The 19,564-nt window shown below is 37.7% G+C and overlaps 1 protein-coding gene and 1 non-coding gene across 2 annotated transcripts; both read right to left on the bottom strand.

The window, feature by feature from the left end:
* Positions 1 to 758: 758 nt before the first annotated feature.
* On the bottom strand, positions 759 to 877 carry LOC139689948 (5S ribosomal RNA). The gene has a single exon (XR_011701444.1). It is a non-coding gene; the product is annotated as a 5S ribosomal RNA (ribosomal RNA).
* A 4,394-nt stretch (positions 878 to 5,271) lies between these two features.
* Positions 5,272 to 19,561, bottom strand: LOC139689946 (rhophilin-2-like; the record flags this gene model as incomplete). The annotated part of the gene is made up of 8 exons (XM_071587095.1): positions 5,272 to 8,973; positions 11,675 to 11,827; positions 12,919 to 13,187; positions 14,082 to 14,276; positions 16,787 to 16,841; positions 17,007 to 17,225; positions 17,568 to 17,669; positions 19,433 to 19,561. Coding segments are annotated over 8 exons (1,479 nt in total), but the record flags the coding sequence as incomplete, so codon positions are not given.
* Positions 19,562 to 19,564: the final 3 nt, after the last annotated feature.

Here is a 19,564-nt window from a genome sequence, read left to right as displayed (position 1 = left end):
CGTTTCCCGGCGATAGAAGCCTCGAACGCCGGGGAAAGCACAAGCGGATACGATTCGAATGCACAGACACGTCTTCACTCTTCGAATACTCACACCGGACCAATTTTTGTATAGCCAATAAACAACGCTCAATGCGTAAACATAATATTTCTTTATTTATATATACCCTGCGAGCTACCGCCAGGGTGTGCGGCAGGGGGTGAATACACATCAGAATAATTTTGCCACGACATGACCCCACCGCGGTCGAACATGTCATTATAATCGCCTATCGTTCGTGGAAAAAATAATGAAAATCATAAATCCATCTTTTCTGCACTTATTCTTTCTAATTTTAAATATTAAGCTAAGTAAATCCTCCGGGCCAGATGAAATATCCGCTCGTATATTTAAGGATCTAGTTTCGGGTATTGCGCCGTATCCAAAAGTAATAATAAATGGATTAATTTATTCAGCAAGGCATATGAAACGTCGACATATTAAAAAAACACTCATGGTTTACAATTAGGAAACGTTTGCACGTGAAAAAACAAGGGAATAGTTAATTGTTGAAAACGCCGAAGCACTTAAAAGTGCGACGCAGTGAAGGAAGGAACGGTACAGTGGCGGTGGTTAGACCGATGAATCTGAAGATGAAATTGGCCATAAATTAAAGAGAAAAGCATTGAGTTGTTTGAAGTACTCGCCAAAATTGTGAAATTGAAGAATGTTGAAAGCAATTGAACTGTACAAAAACGGCCAAAAGAGAAAAAAATGGATGCCAACAGCACCCGGTGTTCCCAGGCGGTCACCCATCCAAGTACTATCCGGGCCCGACGATGCTTAATTTCGGTGATCGGACGAGAACCGGTGTATTCATCGTGGTATGGTCGTTGGCAAAGTAAATGGGAGATATTTTAGAAATTTATACAAGTTTTATAATTCTTCATGCATTTTTTTCCGTTCAGATCCATCAAGTCCACTTTTAAAATACTGATTCCATTTACGCGCCGGCTCTTTCTAATTTAACATTTAAACATGCATTGGGTTTGATTGACTTCGTTATAGATACGATATGGGAGAAATGATAAGGAGGCAGGAAGCGCATATTGATCGGCAGAGTGATGTTGGATGGGATGAAGGAAGTATACAGAGATGAGGATGGTTTGTTGTAGAGTAGGATGTTGGGTTGTGTTTTATCAGGAGAAGCAAAATATTTAATAGGTCGTTGTGTCCATTCAAAGCATTTCTTAACCAATAGATTACCTAATATTAAATAAGGTCCTCTATACAATCATTAAACTTCATAAACTTGAAACTACTAAGCCCAATGGCACCTTAACCTTAATGTGTTAAACATCAGGGTAGGAGAAATATCTACGGTCAACACTCAACTCACTCCCTCCCGCAGACAGAACTGCTTACATTCCCCTAGCCAACAGCATCCTCCAGCCTATTTAAGAAATGCGAGTTGGACCAAATCCACTATTACTTACCTAATAAATTTACAAATATTTCGACTCTTGACCTGAACAATGTGAAAACAAACTTTGTTTAACAACCCATAAATTCCTGCAGAAGGCCAGCCAGCATTTGCTCACATTTAAAAAATTGAGTTTGCTAATCATTTTATGATTAAGTTCATTCTGCTATACCAACAAAACCAGTCGAGTGACTCTCCAACTGCCTTCTTCAGCACATAACGTAGTCCTGGAACTCGTCAGGGATGGGACGGATTTTTTGTATTTGTGCCATGTGCGAGAAAAGAAGGAAGGTTCCTTAGGAATTATGGAAATCTCTGAACTGATGTCAGTAAGCCACGTAGTCTTTTTTGCCTTCAGTCACTCTAGGACGATTCAACCTCATGGTCAATTGGAATGGGGCAGCCATCACAGGTGACTTGACAGCATCCCTTCTCAGTCTCCAAGCATTGCTGAGTGCATTGGAAAGTCAGTGCGATAGATATGAGATTAGAATGAATGTAAAAAAAACATAGTTGACCTGTTAAAAGTGATTGCAATATAGGATGTTGGGCCGTTTTTTAAGAGAAAAAATAGTATGTACCGAATGATAATGGCTATTTTTGTGTTTGTGGCAAGCTCTGGATGGCGTGGAGAAGGATAGAAAAGTTAGCAAGGCTACACTTGTATTGTAACAATTATCCAAAATGGGAAACTTAATGTGTAAGTTGAATAAGAGTTTTGTTACACATATTTATTAGGATAATTCATCAATGTTTTCGAGTTTATGACTCAAAGATTTGATGTGTTTCGCCTTATATCATAACTATGAGGGTAAAAAGAAACTTTACTCTTCCACAACAAAGATTTAATATTTCACGACCATGGTTTTGATGCTGCACATCATCATCAGGTGATGATGCGCAGCATCGAACACATGGTCGTGAATTATTAAATCTTTAATGTGGAAGAGTAAGGTTTCTTTTTACCGTTATAATGAAGGAATTCCGTAAAGTTAAACCCGAAACTGTTACGTTATACCATAACCTCAAATGCATCGTCTATGCATTTAAATGCCCACGGGTTAAGAGAAATAAGAATTAGATTATAATGAGAATAGGCACAAATTTAGGAATAGGGTAATCAATGCACCATATCTCAGGAGCAGTTTTTATTTATTTAGGAAAAAAACTAACTAACAGCAACATTTATGGAATTTCCCATTCTGCAAAACAGGTCTGTTAAATCGCCAGTAAATTCTTCCATCAGGACCCCTATTAGGTCACTACTATTTAAGTAACTGAAATTATTGATCCTGGCAGGCGCCCACTTCCATCATTTGTTCCCTACCTTGGTAGCAAAGAGTGGGATGTTTGTGTTCACCTGATTCCACTGTTCAGGTGACACAACGTGGATAGGAGGAAGTGCACCTGAGACATCAACCATTCACTCCATTAAAGAAAGGACGTCGTCACTCAGTGCCAGTTATGCAAAATAATCTGCCAAAGAGTATTGAAAAATAAGGCCTGTGACTACATTATGACTTGAACTTCAATAATCTGTTCATCCGCAATTGTTGCCTTGTGAATCTTGACTGTCTTCATAAGGCTTGTCTAAAACTGTGTTCAATGAGGTTATCCCTTTTTTTATTATGGATTTCAATAGTTATCTGTTATTCTGAGTGCCTCAAAAGTATTTATAAAGCCATGTCCCAGGGTTAATTAAGTTTCTTTACTTCTATGGTATTGTTTCCGCTTATTAGGAAACGTATCTCCCGGTAGCATAACTGTCCCCATTCTGCGGACAAAATCCGTTGTGTTTGTTGTCCAGTAGGAAAACCAAAATCGCTTAGTCCTGAATCGTTTTTTTCTACTATTTTAAATCATATCTATGATAGGAATGAACTGGTATTACACCTTGAAATAACAATAAAATCGTGAGGTATTGATATGATCATTCATTTTGGTCTGCAATGCAGATCAGTAACCTTTTTGACATGGTTACTCGGGAACAAGTCAGTAAAGTTAAACCATTAAAATGTATTGAGATCAGTTCCATGAGCATTATTTAAAAATATTATTGTAAAACCCATGTATGACTGCTGTGAATACCTTATTGGTAAATGTACTGTCATTTTACCTCAGTTCAGATCCTCCCGTGAATTTGCTGATGCAATTTAACTCTTAAACTAACAGGTCACCACGAACACTCGGCCAAATTGCAAGTAAAAAATGTTCTAGTTTAGGAGATATTGTTAAGTACTTTCTGATATTTGGTGTGAAAGGACGACTCTGGTGACGAAACCCTAGAACCTAAACTGGGCAATGAGTATGGGGTCAGCGTGGGCCTGCAGGTAGAGGAATAATTGCTTTGGATTTACGCAAAATTTTGAGAAAAAAATGTTCTAGTTTAGGAGATATTGTCTCAAAAGGTTTCCCTTTTGTTATAGAAGACAACTTACCACTTGGGCCCACTAAAGTTAATTATCTTCCTAGAGGCGTTGTGTTACAATTGGAAGTGATTTCAGAGAGTATTCATGAGTATATTATGTGCACTCTAGTGAGATAAATGCAATGGTTTAGGAAATTTAATTAGCTGCTTTAAGCAAAAATATGTATATTGGAATGACTGAAAAATCCATAGTATCACTGGCCGCTAAGTAGTCGTGGGCTGGCTCTCGGTGGGCCAAGTTCAGTCAAGTAACAATTTCAAATAAACTCTATATTCTTCAAATCCCAATGGCTATTTGTTATAAGAGTGATAAAATAAACAGTCCTGACAATAGGAGATTTACAGGATACTTTTAACAGAAAGTATACATATATATATATGTATATATATATATATATATATATATATATATATATATATATATATATATATATATATACACATATATATATATATATATATATATATATATATATATATATATATATATTACTTCTGTTAAAAAGTATCCTGTAAATCTCTTCTGTTGTTGGGATTGTTCGTTCTTTAAGCAGAGGAAGGTAGATTTGGGTTTTGGATTGGAAAAATTTTGAAATATGAGTGAGTTTCCTTTTCATTTGTGTTTCTTTATTTTTGATTGAAAATCGGACTCGCTTTTTTGTTTGAATTATTATTCACATTCGTGAGACTTTTGGACATGATACATCCATGTATATAATTCAGGCATTTTGTTAGTACAATTACAAGTATTTTGCGACCTCATCCCTTACCATTAGGTGGTGGTTATGGTGCTTATACACCCCTTAATCCTCAATACAAGGCAGAGAAATCAAATCAAGGACCCCTGAACGTCAGTTCCTGTGGGTTGGTGTGTCATTCTCTCACCTACAGATTGATATCCACAGCTCTGGAAGAACCCTCATTCCTTCATCATGGGACACCCCCACTGTTGATCTAATGATCTACTTCCCTTCCCTAAAGGTACAGTATATATTTCAGGGGTGCCAACAGTTATTGGTGGATGAACTGTAAGAGCCAAGTAATTGACTCTTGGTAGATTGTCCCCCTACTTCTTGTTCCAATTAACACCATGCATACTTGGTGACTCATCCAGCCTATACATGTACAAGCTGCGGCTGCTCAGCTGTACTTTGCAGGTGAAGGAGCCTTCATAAGGAGCAACATGCCGAGCCAAATGCTGAGGTGTATGTGATATACATACACCTCAGTCATTTGGCTTCTCATAGTCTCCTTAGATGGCTTGGCGATTTGTATTTGTTTGATACACAATAAAATACGTGGTATCAGTTGCACAAAACACAGTCAATGTGCATGGAATAAAAGCTTTACAGTGAATGTCAACACATTGTGTTCAAATGGGTACCCAAAAATAGAACTTATGTACTTCCACTTGGCAGTATATTTGAAATATTACAAATATTTGCAAACAAATAATATACAAACATTACAAAAAATTAATGCAGGTTTAAAAAAAATTCACCAAACTTCCCTTGATTTCATATTAAAAGGATTCTGTAACAGAAAATGTGTACATTACATTGCCTGCCATGTTTTGTTTAAATCTTTGTGTTGCACAGATATATTATCATCAACTCTGAAACAAATATATAACTTGCAAGAAAATGTCAACTTTTTACGCTGATTTTATAGAAAATCAATAAAATAATATACAATAATAACACAACACATACAAAACATAAATATGTAGCTTATTTGCTGTAATAGTATTCATAACATGAATTTTTGTCTTCAATTTTATTTTTCCAATCATGCATCACACTTACTTGTCTAACCAAGGGTGGAATCCAATTAGTAGAGATTACTACTCCTTTAAATGCTACTTAAACACACTGGCACATTCTTTTATATAAATATGTGTATATATATATATAATGTTGGTGTATGTAATACATGAGATACCACTTGAGTCCTTGTCCTTGGAATCCCTCAAATACTCTCTTATTTTTATAAATATTATAATTTGAAATAATTATGAGAAGTAAATTTTATATTATTAAACACATTTGAACATTATGATTCAGTGACAAAAAAAGAAACAAGCTGTAGCAGTAATGGCACTTGTGAGATAGTGACAAAAAGTAATAAAAACACATAATTAGAAATAATATATTTTTCATTGAATAAGTGCTTTAATGTTATATGAATGGAATTATGAAGTCAATTAAGACCATAACAAAGGAAATAAATTCATGGGTACCTCGACAATAATGTTTACAAATAATTAATTTGAAAAAATTAATTTAATGGTTTAATAAACAGATAAGTAAACAGTCTGCCATAATGGTCTTTAACTAAATTCATATTATGAAATGTAAATTTTTGAATTTCTGTAATTCAAACACTAAATAATTAGAAAGCTAATGGTATTAAAAACGAAATATGTAATTTCACCTCAGAAGTACTGAAGGAAACACTGTAATCACATAATTCAGGATATATCTCACTTTTACCTAGCAGACTACTTCCACTGAACAATTGATAGAAAAACTGCATTATTACATGCTGAATGGGAATAAACATAAAGTAAGATTAGAACATAATCTGTAAAAAATACCTATTTCTCCTGATTAGCAGGCATTTATTCATGAAGAAAAGAAGAGCTTAACTAAGTCCAAAGAAACTGAGGGAGATGCTGCAAAAGTAACTTTTAATGCAGTCATCCGCTAATATGCATTTCAATGAAATTTCCAAGTGTAAAAATCATTTGCCTTGTCCAGGAACCCAGTCAAGGCAAATGATTTTTACACTCAGAAATTGTTGCATTGAAGAGCTTAACTATTTGTAGGGTCCTGAAGGATAAACACATTTTATTATATATTTTTTAATTTAATGAAATGTACATTGCTGACATTACATCTTCTGGAATCCTTTCTAATGAGGTGATGATCAAGGTCTGCCTTTAAATATGTACACACATAACAGGTATTTACATCAAAATGAGCCATCTGAATTTGGAAGTTTTGTGTGATGCTTCTCATTGATGGCTCCTTTTCCTATACAAACTGGTTCTATAATTACAACAAAAATGGCCTGAATGATGAATGCAACAATTGCAGTGATTTATGATAGCTATTTGCATAAAACATCAGTGAGTTAATGAAAACTTTTCTCCTGTGACTTGATGTTTGAATTCATCTATACAATGAAATGAGGAACTATTATATTGAATATATGGCAATCTGGTAAAAAAAGTATTTTGCATAACAATTAAAAAATACCATGAAGGAATAAAAGTAAATTATACTGTGATTATTTTTTAAAAGGGCACCGTTTCACTATTACTGACTTTTCAGTTACAGTAACATAACACAGAGATAGGAAAATCATTTTGTGTTATGGGAGGCTTCATGACTTGGAGAAAAGTTGTTTTTTCCCCAAATTCTGGCATTGTAGCTTTACAACAATTATCTTTGATTTATGAAGTTGCATTAATTTCTAATCTGATTACTGGACTTGCAGCAACTAAGAGACAGTTAATTAAAACAATGACAAAGCATTGTTTTAGTTTAGTTAAGCATTGGTTTATGATGATAAGACAAGAATTTATCACAAGACTTGATGCCTTACCTATTTCTTGGGTGTAAAAGAGTAAGATACAGCAGAATTACTGACAGACATTGTTACTGTATTAGAACAAGGAATATGTATATATCAGCTTTTTTAAATCATAATTAGTATAATATCATACTTCATGATATTTCCCAATTGTCATAAAATACTGAACAGGGAAAATGGATATTTATTGCACTTAAATGAAATAGGAATGCTATCTATGTATATATAACCTTCAGCAATGATGAATATGAATCTTTACAATGATGGATGTAATGTTTCAGTCAAAATATTCTCCCTTCGACTATGATACATGCATGGTGTGTGTGTGTGTGTGTTTGTCAGCGGGTTATTCTGTGATAGTGCCCTTTGCCCAAGATGGAGCACATACTTGCAAACCTAATAACAGCAGCCAGTGGCTCATTAAGAAGATGGGCATACTATCAATGACCAATCAAAACAATCATTCATTAGAGTATAGCCAAAAATGTGTCCAAAAAACTACAGGGAACTTCTGCAAGCATTGCTAACAAACAGATACTGCAATTTTATCCAAAAAATGGGGATAGGGACACACAATGATGAACGTGGTATTGCTTTCTAAACTGTCAGTAACATTATTGCAATTTCAGTTAGGAGTGAGATATGTATATTGAATAGGTTTTCTCAGAAAAGGAAAGGAGGAAATAAGGTTTATACATAAACCGAGCAATTTACATGAATACCTTAGTGAGCCATGAAAAATTTCACCTGGCAAGAAATAAATGAAGAGGTCTCCAAAAAAAAAAAAACACCTTCCTGCCAATTGCCATGCTCTTCCTCCAACATGTTTTTGACCCCAATTTAAAGTCAAGAATACATTGTTCAATTATTAAATATTTCATGATTTTATGCACTGTATTTTCAAGAAGCTAATTTTTTCACCACACACACACACACACACTTTGTGGATTCACTACCACTAAAAAACTCTGTCTTCTCACTGGAAATTAAAGTGCACGCTGGCCTCGAGGCAGAAGTACTGGCCACACCACATTCACTTCATTCATTTTGAATCACCACTCCCGAGTACCACCATGCTGAAGCACCCCAGAAGAGTGAAATGATTCAAATCGCAAGGGCTTGAAGGTCCTCACCGCAGGATCACATTCTCCACGTCGTCATCTTCGGCCTCGGGGCGAGAGCCCACCTTACGCTCCCCACACCCAATAGAGAGGGCCACTGCCTTGCGGAATGGGTTCCACGGCAGCATGGTCTTCTCGCCCTCACCCCTTGCTGCCTTTGATGCCACACCCTTGGCCCTTCCACTTGCCACGCTGCCGGCCGATGATGCATTTGATGATGACGATGATTGGCTGTTGTACCTGGGCGAGGTGGGGGGAGGTGGTGTGCCAGAGGAGATGCCAGATGATGATGAGGAGGCTGAGCTGGTCGTTGAGTTAGGAGAGACTGCACCCTTTGCCACCCCGACGAGTGGCTGCTGCTGGAGCTGGAAGGACATTGGCAAGTGGGAATAGATGGCAACCAACAATGGTGGCCCCTACCTTCTGTGTTCGGGCCTCACGGCAAGAGGTCATTTCATTGGCATTCTCACTACTGATTAGCAAGATTTTCATATGGCTATGTGTAAGCCTGAATTTCCAATGACACAAAGAAAAATTAAGCTAAATGAAGGTAGTTCTGCCTAAACAAACAACTGTTCACTTACTCATGAATGGGCCATTAGGATCAGTAGAGTTGCACAGTAACTTCAGAGAGAGCAGCACATAATTAAACATGATCTGCATCAGGTAAATGTTAAAAGTTTAATGCCTTTAACTTTATCAAATATTCAGTGGAATATTGGATAAAGTTAAAACAGATAGCTAAAATAAAAAGGCTTCCCTTACATTTTAGCAAACTATTTGGTTTCCCTATGCCATATCTGTGATTCGACCATTCATTCCCTTACACATTCCAAGAAATTTCAGAAATATTAAAATTCCTGAATATGAAATTTGGAGTTCCCATGTCCAACAATTATGCAAAAAAATCATACTACTTACATCTGGCAGTACCCGTTTCCAATCCCATACCATACATACATATTTGGAAACCTACCCTTGCTAAGTAGTTGTTGCTAATGATACACAAAAATTGTACAATACTGATATGTTTATTAACTGGAAATACACTCAAATGATTGGAACATAGCCAAGGATAATTCATAATAAGCTGATTTTTAATTCCAGTGCATTATAAATTCTGGAGCAAACTGTTTATGGTAGCCTAGAATCAATTGACTATTCCTTATTGTCTTTATTTTTACTGATTCTAAGGTATTGTTTTTAGCATGCTCTTATTTATAAACTACTTTGAAACATTTTATTTTATTCACTGTGATGCAGATAGAACTGTCACACTTCGTTCAAGTTTAACATTAAGTTTCTTTAATATACATATATTCTTTGGTATGCAGCTCCTAATGAGATAACTTGTTGCCTACTAGTTAACTATGATTTGTTAGGTTCCAGATGATGGTTCTGTCTGAAGATCTAAAACTGTTTGTGTCAAATGTCGAATGCGGAAACACGAAATTTGCATGTCTAATCATATATGTGAATAATGTGATAATTAGTGATGTGCCATTAAAAATTTGTAATGTTCTTGTAATATGACTCCCCCCCCCGGACTACATTTTCAAAAGCCTCCATTCCATTATCCTACTTCAATGACCATGTTTTTGCGGCATACATCCATGCACCTCATATCAGAGTTTAACAAGCCTTTTCTCAACATCTGCACTCAAAGTCCCTGTCATCAATTTGCTCCTTCCGGTGAAACCTCTTTTGCTTAATTCAATTCTTCTCTTAATGTCCATACTACTTTGATCATTTTGGTCCAAAACACTTCCGATATACATAAACTGTTCCATCTGCTCTAGTTTTTGCCATCCGAATTTTAAGGTTCACTTAGCCTTTCTCTTTATAGAAAACTTAAGCTGCGTGGGAAATCAAACTTATTGTTCTGTAGTCTCTCATCATGTGGCCTTTACCTTTTTCAGAATAGGAACTAACACTGATCTCACAAAGTATTCTGGCCAGATTCCTGCCTCATAGATGCTATGAACTATTATAGACTCTTCCTCCCATATTTTCCTAAACCTTTAAGTAGTTCTGCAGATACTCCTAAGGACTTTTTGATTTCAACTCCCTTAATTCACTTCCTATCTCATAGTTGAGTATGATTAAACCTAAGTTATCTTCATCTACATCAATTTCTCTTTCTATGTCCTTGCTGGCCTTAGTTCTTTACCATATAGTTCCTCTATCTTGGATCTTTTCCGTTTCAGCTATTATTTTACCCGACTTATCTCTAACTGTTAACACTGATTTTCTATTCTTACTTCCCGATAGTGTTTACACCTTGCATAGCACACCAATGTCACCCTTCATCTGCAAACTTTCCATATCTTCTCATCAAGTCTTCCACCACCCTTCTTTTGGTATACTTTTTACCCATCTCAATTAATTATTTATTATTCCTTCTCACCTTGCATATATAAAAATATCTATATTTCCTCTTTACATTTCTTGCTTCATGTTCTCTAATTTTCCTGTCCTCAACATTGTCCTAACATTCCAAGTTCCTATTTTAACTACTTTGGCCTTCTTCTGTGCCTTCTGCACTGCTGCTGTCGGTTTTGCTTTGCGAGGGTTATGTGAGACGATGACCCCGGAAGCCTTGCCTTTCCCACAGCTAGGCATGACATATGGCTGATTGGGCCGTTTTTCATGGTTGCCAGGAGTCATTTTCTCTATCCTGTCCATTATATAAATCTTTGGAATGATAATTGCCTTCCTCAATAGTGTTTTTAACATGACACCATCACTCACTGACCCTACTGGGCTCAATGCCTTCACTCCCAGAGGAACAGATGCTGCATGGAGGATCTTTGGTCTGGCTCCTATCCTATGACCTATTCAGCATGGGTGACCCTACCAGAGGCAACTATCATTGTTCCCCACCAGCATGGCTCTAGGGATCATCAGAATACACAAGCCCTTCCTCCACGTTAAGGTTGTAGTCTATGGGAGGGATTACATGGTGTATGTCATACATTTTAAATGCTAATATTTAAAATTCCACAGATTTAAGAAAGCTATTTGAATAGGTAGGTAATTTTTCCTTTAAATGTCTAAGGTCCAAACCTTGAGGTAGTTGCGATCCATTGGTGTGACAATGCGAAGACTCAGTTGTCGCCCAGCAGCTTTAATCAGCCTGACAACCTCTTCATGTGGTGACCATTTCACATCTTTACCACCAATGCCAACTATGAAGTCACCCTCCTTCATCCCACCAAACTATAACAAATCAGAAAGATCCAGTTTTATTTAATGCACGCAGGAGACAAAGTAAAATTGGAAGAAATGAACACTTGCTAATAGTGGCATACATTAACATCCTGGGGTTATAAATATGAAGCTTCTATGTATTCATTCTATCCTTCTTGAATCTTTTCGGGGTAATTGATTTGGAATAAACAGACTACATAAAATTCTCACGCATCCATATTTGTCCAGGAAACTCACCAACACACAAGAGTTATTTGCATAATGTACTAATGAAAAGGCAACACGCCATTTTGAGAATCCCGGAAAAAAAATATGGCTGCATAAGAATTTTTTGAAGCCTGTTTATTGCAAACCAATTAACCCAGAAGAGATTTAGGAGAGGGAAAGAACTCATTAAAGCTATTTGTGAATAAGACACAGAAAGGGTGGTGATTAATGGTGGGGAAAGATAGGGTTGTCAGGAGAAATTAAAAGGGAGTAATGGATGCACAGTAATGACAGATGAGGAGAATGCTAGACGAGAATGGAAGAAGGGATGAAGGGAGGCAGAATACATGCAAAATTGAACAAGGGTTTGTTAATTTGTAGAGTACTGCTCCATACAGAACCTACCTCAACCACTAGAATACCATTAATAATAATACCTTTTTAAGACTGGTTATTTACATTTTTGTAATTATGAGAACATTACATAGAAGGGATTAGGGATTGGAAAAAACTTGAACCAGAATTTATGTATTTTTATCAACTTTTTATAGTTATCTTTTTTGTTAATGTGGCACCTGTTGTCAAGCCACAACTGACTGGCTTCGCCGAACCAAAATGAGTATTCAACTTACGCTACTATTGTATATGATGAATTAAAAAGCTTTATATTTCAATAATACTTCAAACCCAGACATTTCAAAGGAAAATTACTTCAATACCTTCAATTTAGAATTAATGATGAATCACTTTAGTAACTTTGGAATACCATGTCTGCATGCATTTTTAAGTACAAAAAAATTACATCTTGAGCGATTCAGTGTAGATGTTCAAAGGCTTTCATAACGTACGGACACAAATTACAAATGAAATAAATAAAGATCTTCTTTACTCACGTCTGCCAAGCTCCCAGGGTCAACACCTGCAACTATGACTGGTGCATCTCCACGGACACTGAACCCAAATCCAGCATCTCCTGGGGTGCCTCCCTCACCCTCCACGCCCCCCTCCCCACCCCCTCCTTTTCTCAGCTGGACATTTCGTGGGGCAGTCCAATGGTGCTTGGCAGAGAAGATAGCCACAGGGCCTAGCTCCCTGAACAGGTCTTGGACTCTGTATTGAGCAAAATCTGGGGGCGTCAAGCTGAGCTGGAATTTGGTGGATGCTGAAAAGTAAACCAGGGAGTCGAGTTTCAGGATTCAGGTGCAACATTTTCTGAATGGATGTAATGAACCTTAAAGAACAGGAAAGAGTCTGAAGGGAAAAAGGAGAGATGTGAGAAGGGGGTGAAAAGAGGAAAAAAGGTGCTTAAGGAGTGCAGGGGATGGTGTGAAAGGATTGACATATGGGGGAGTGTGAAGGGTACAAAAGCTCTACATCCTGAGGTGTAATTGATGCCGTGTACCTAATGTTTCAAGATCATGGCAGAAATAAAATATGTACACAACTCTAGGCATATCATCAATGAAAGTAGGAGCAAATGGCAACTTTTACAATCAATCTTTAAAAAAATTATGGGCATTTGAATTACAAAAAGATCATTAACATGAAGTTATGGAGAACAAAAAGCAAACATTAAATATTAGTACAGAAAGTATCAGTGATGACAATACGTTTGTTTTATTCATAAGAGGGAATAAAAATACTGTTGAAGTACCATTTCCTAGGATATACATTCCAAATTTATTTTCAACATTGATTTAGAAGCAATCAATTTGTAATTCTCAAACTTTTGGATGTACAGTGACACTCATCTTTTACACTTTTGAGTAGATAAAGGAAAAAAGTTTAAATAGTGGGAAATAATAATTTGCAGAAAATGGAGGAAAATCACAACCTTATGTAACACAATTTTAATAAATTTATCACACAAGAAATGGGCCACTGAATCTTGACACAAATAAGTGAGCAAACAAAAGTTGACATAATTACAGTAAAAACTACTTTTGCAACAGGAACCAAATAAAGTCCTTTGAAAAACTACAAATTCACGTAATTGTACATGTTCTGTCCCAAAAATGAGTAGATTTTGATTAGATTGACACAGATAATGACTCACAGCAAACACGTGGAGGGTCTAGTATTTCACGGAAGTCATCCTCCTCCTCTGCCGCTGCATACGCATCCAGTGCCCTATCGTGGGCTGCCCTCAGGACACCACGCAGGGCATCCTTGCCACGCAATTCGCGGCACATGCGGAGTAGCCTCTCACTCTCCTCATGGAACATAATGGCTTCCCTTAAATGAGCTCGTCCTGAAATTAATAGATAAATATTCCAGCCAATTGTGTCTAAATTATCATGCCATAAGCATCATTTCATGGCTGAGGGGATTCCACCACAGATTGGTGAACTTCTGCCCTACCTTGTGAGCCTGTTTTGTTTCCTCCACTTCATCTATGATACCCCAATGGTATGAACTGAATTTTGTGAAATTTATTCGTGTGTGTGTACTGATTAACATTTAATACACAGCAATATGCACGACAAAGCCATCATCCAATTTAACACATTCAACAACAGATGCAGCAGTGAAACACTCAACACGCACCAGGATAATGCAAGACATTGGTGGACATGAAATGCAGTCATGGTCCATTTGCACTCTTTCAGAGTTCAATGTTTGTGCAGTTGCCTGTACTTGCAGTTGACCGTAAGCATGAAAGCATGTTTTGCTCTTTGGATATTGAAGCCTTGCAATATTTTCAAATGACATGGAATAACATTTGCGTCTTGATTTCCAGACCCACTAATTTCTTAACGACAAGCTCTCTCAAAACTTCCACCGCACATCAAAAAGACAAATTTCTATCAACAAACCAGTGAGAATGCTTTCTTTCACACCAGTGTAGCAGCTTTCCAATCTATATCCATGCAACAATTTCAGAGTGTAAAAATCATTTGCCTTGACTGGGATTCGAACCCAGATCCCTCAATATCCGGTCGAGTGCTTTAGCCACTTAAGCTACCGAGCCGTCCTCTTAAACTCTGAAATTTTTGGGGTTAACCCCAAAAATTTCAGAGTTTAAGAGGACGGCTCGGTAGCTTAAGTGGCTAAAGCACTCGACCGGATATTGAGGGATCTGGGTTCGAATCCCAGTCAAGGCAAATGATTTTTACACTCTGAAATTGTTGCATTAAAATGCACATTAGCGGATGACTCTGTTAAAAGTTACTGTTGCGGCATCTCCCGCAGTTTCTTTGGAATTAATCTATATCCAGTCCCAATCTGCCAATCTCTTCATTCCCTCACAACTCCTGGCACCAACATTTTCCATTACCTGCTTCCTGTAGTTAATTCTTACCCTTCCTCCATAATTCCTGTCCCATTAAACTAATTAAATTAAATATGGTCTTCAGCAAACTATCATGCCTCAGAATACATCCAATTAGTTACTTTCTTCTCCTTGTAAGCATCCTTGATTAGCAAATTGAGTAGCCTCGTGCATGATGTGGTGAAAATCGAACATAATGAATAACTGATCTGAATGGAAAAGTGCTTCAATCAGTTATTCATTATCCTTCATTAGCTTGTAATTTGTAAATCTTCACCCACTCTTTGAAGCACTTCTTCATTTGTTACTTGCCGAGCCATTTTGTCTTTAGCTTTCTTCAGTAGCTTAGAATTCCAATTTTTACTTTTACTTAGATGTCCCCATCATCCACATCAATAGAAAAACTTTCATTATATACTGGTTTAATGAATCGTTTCCTTTAGAACATGCCAGTACTACTTACTCTCCGTAGTTGTTTTTCTGATAAGTAGCATTATTCGCCATTTCTATTCCGCTTATTATTTCCTTCTTCTTAGTGATTCACTTTCACAAATATATATTTACAGGAGATAACACATTACTAAATTACTTCAATCTGTTGCATGCTAGATACTGCACATGCAAATGATCTAACAAATAGTTCAGGTTCTGCTACCCAACCATTTAAAAAATATATACCTTATAAAGTCATATTCAAGTGATTTGAAGTACTAGCATCTCTTTTTTATTAATATATATGCCTGGACAATAATATTTTAAGCACATGAATCTATGTAGTAGAAACCAAAGTAAGACGCAGTCTCATCACATCCAAGTTGAAGGAATTATGCAAAGAAACCATAATATGCATAAGTTAAGTGTAATATTTATAGGCTGTAAATAATTGGGAGGAATAAAGCAAACTTGAGCTTGTGTGACACTCCTTAGTTGGATATTTTTTAGTAAAATAAATGCTATCAACACTTGAAACTTTTATAGATTTAATGCTTGGCAAGATAATTGAGGGTAAATACGTAAAAGAAGAAAAAGGAGCCAAGAGACAATTTCAGGCATGGAATTCTTAATTCTATCTTATAAGTTTAAGAGTGAAATAGATGATGATGCATGTGATGTTATACATCTCAATATGATACATTGCAATTTGAGTGTTCTGTCCCACATTCAAACTGTGCAGCAAAATCTTTAATTTATTCATTTTACCATCAATTTTCTAATTTTTTGTTATTGGCAGTCGTATAAATGTGTTTGTTTGGTCCAGGTATTCTTTCTGTACACCCATAAGTGATATACACCTGGTGAAAACGTTGGTAGTCAAATGTAAGCCAGTGTCTTTCCATCGGTCAGCAAACACCAAGCACCTTCCATTGAATGCACAAGAAACCAAACAATGTCGTGTATACTGCTGTGTTACACCCAACCCTCCAACAGAAAAATACACTGATAGGGAAATCTTGAACGCTCCACAAGGCGCATGGAGGAATGGAACGCACCAAGGAGTTTCCTCTCTGAGTCATCCTTGGGCACCCGTATGTCTAGCTGCGCTGACTTCCGCGATATGCCGCTGTGGATGCTCAGGATGCTGTCCGAGCTGCCCAGCTTGCCTGAGGCCCCCTGGCGCCTTGGTCTGCGCCACCTCCTACGCCCCCTCCACTCCTCTCCACCCCCATCACCCTCCTCGCCCCCACCCTCCTCGCAGCCCCCCTCCTCCACCTCCTCCAAGTGGATGTATGTCAGCACCTCTCGTGTCCGAGATGTCAGGGCACCCACTGAGGGGAGCGCCTCCAGCACCCCGAGGGCCACATGCAGGTGTGACAGGGCAGCATAGTGCTCCCGCTTGACGAGGGCCAGGGCAACCCATGAGTGGGGCACATAGTCCCGCACTGGCGGTGATGATATGCAAGCATGCACTTTGGAGTATGTCTCAGAGACCTGTGGGAGACAATAGAAAAATGATCACACTCCTAAAAGCCCATAAAGTACTCAAATTTTGTGTCACTCAACCATTCAATACATACTCTCATTTACAAGTTGCCTTTTAAGAGGCATACTAGGGTCATGCGTGATTGGTTGCTACACCTGGAGGGCACTCCTACTGAGATGGTGTGCCATCCAGGTGTAGTGACCTCAAAGGGATCACATCAATTGCTCCTTATTGATCAAAGCATTTTCACAAAGCTCACACACTACTCTTCCACCATTTGAATTGAGCTAGCACTGCAGTGTGGCAAACTCATAGAGCAAACATGCAGATCCTGAGAGAGTCACCCTCACCTGTGCTGCTTCTTGTGCCAAATCCAGGCAGAGGTCAATGTCAAGTTTCCTTTCCTTGCTCTGAAGGTCCAGCTTTTCAAAGAGACACTCTCTTGCTTGAGCCTGGGGATAAACCAAAGTATGTAAGCAAGGCAACCAGCAATGCCTATCACCAATATATAAAGCTATCATCTCATGTGGATTAGCGAATATTATTAAGTACTACAATAAGCATCAAGTTTATCAAGCTAAAAGGAGACTACTACCTTGATCAAAAAGTTCCCGGAATAACCACCGTGTGGCGCTCCCATTGTTCCGATTTGAGTTCTGTTTTTTTTGTTAAATTGGTACATCTGTTGTTGATATTCCCTTTAAATCTTAGTGTCATAACTTGACATTTGCAAAAGTTACGTAGCCAAGAGTACATCTATCTCTGTGTGTGTTGGCGATTTTTTACAATTGCAGAAATGGATTTAAATTTGCAACAACGAACTTGTATTAAATTTTGCGTAAAAAGCGGATTTAGTGGCGCACGGACGTTGGAAATGTTGGAAAAGTGTTTCGGCAACGATTCTCTAAAAAAAACGGTCGTTTACCAGTGGCACGAGCGGTTCAGAAGTGGTCGTGAGTCAATCGAAGATGATGAACGCAGTGGCAGACCATCGACATCGAAAGTCGGTGAAAAAATTGATAAAGTAAAAGAAATGTTGGTCAATAACCGCAAATTAACCATCAGAGAAATAGCGGAGGACTTGAACATTGCCTATGGATCCGCCCAAGACATTGTGGTTAATGATTTGGGTTTCCGTCGTGTAGCAGCAAAGTACCTCAATTTCATGCAAAAAAGAGACCGTGTTGACGTCGCAAAAGACATGATTTGCGAGGCTGAATCCGATCCCACATTCATCAAAAGGATCATTACTGGAGACGAGACGTGGGTTTATGAGTACGACACGCAATCCAGACATCAGGCAAGTGAATGGCGTTCACCAAATGAGCCGAGACCAAAAAAACCACGTCGTTTTCAGTCAAAAAAGAAGGCAATGCTGACGGTTTTCATGGATTACAACGGTGTAGTGCATCATGAATTTTTGCCAGAAGGCCAGACAGTAAACAAAGAGTATTATTTGGGCGTTATGAGACGTTTGCGTGAAGCAATTCGCCGAAAGAGACCAGAAATGTGGGCAGAAAACTCGTGGATTTTGCACCATGATAACGCACCGTCGCACAGTGCTATCATTATTCGTAATTTTTTGACGAAAAATGCAACAAATACCATCCAACAGCCACCGAATTCACCTGATTTGGCTCCCTGTGACTTCTTTCTGTTCAATCGAGTTAAAAAACCATTACGGAGAACGCGTTTTAGCAGCCGAGAGGAAGTAATGGAAAAATCGCAGGAAGCACTGATGGACATACCGAAAACCGACCGTAACTTTTGCAAATGTCAAGTTATGACACTAAGATTTAAAGGGAATATCAACAACAGATGTACCAATTTAACAAAAAAAAACAGAACTCAAATTGGAACGATGGGAGCGCCACACGGTGGTTATTCCGGGAACTTTTTGATCAAAGTAGTATGTTCAAAAATAAAAAAATTACCCAAATTAATTTGTATTTCTATTTTTTTCTAAGACTTATTTAAATGACACACATAGCATGGGTTAGGCTTTGTTCAGTTCTGAATTCATTGCTTCGAGGAGGGTTTCAAATATTTTAAGTGAATGTCAACATTAAAAAAATTAATAATCAAGATTAATAGGAAAGCCTGTCATACACTTCTTGAACTCTAACTGGACAAAATAATTCCAAATTTTAAAAAATAATGCTTTACCCAAACTTGAAGGGTATATCTAAGAATGGCTAATCAAAGAATAGCTCACCATCATAAGTTGGACAAGCATCTGTAGGACATTTGGGCTCAGGTCCATAGAGGGGGCATTGGTAAAATGGTCGTGCAGATAACGAAATGTCCCAGCCGCTCTCAGGAAGCAGTCTACAGCCCTATCAAGACC

Source organism: Hetaerina americana, unplaced genomic scaffold, assembly GCF_022747635.1.
Source record: "Hetaerina americana unplaced genomic scaffold, ioHetAmer1.1.p SCAF_291, whole genome shotgun sequence".
NCBI lineage: Eukaryota > Metazoa > Arthropoda > Insecta > Odonata > Calopterygidae > Hetaerina > Hetaerina americana.
The sequence above is the reverse complement of the archived record's forward strand: the minus strand, read 5'-3'. Positions and strand labels throughout refer to the sequence as shown.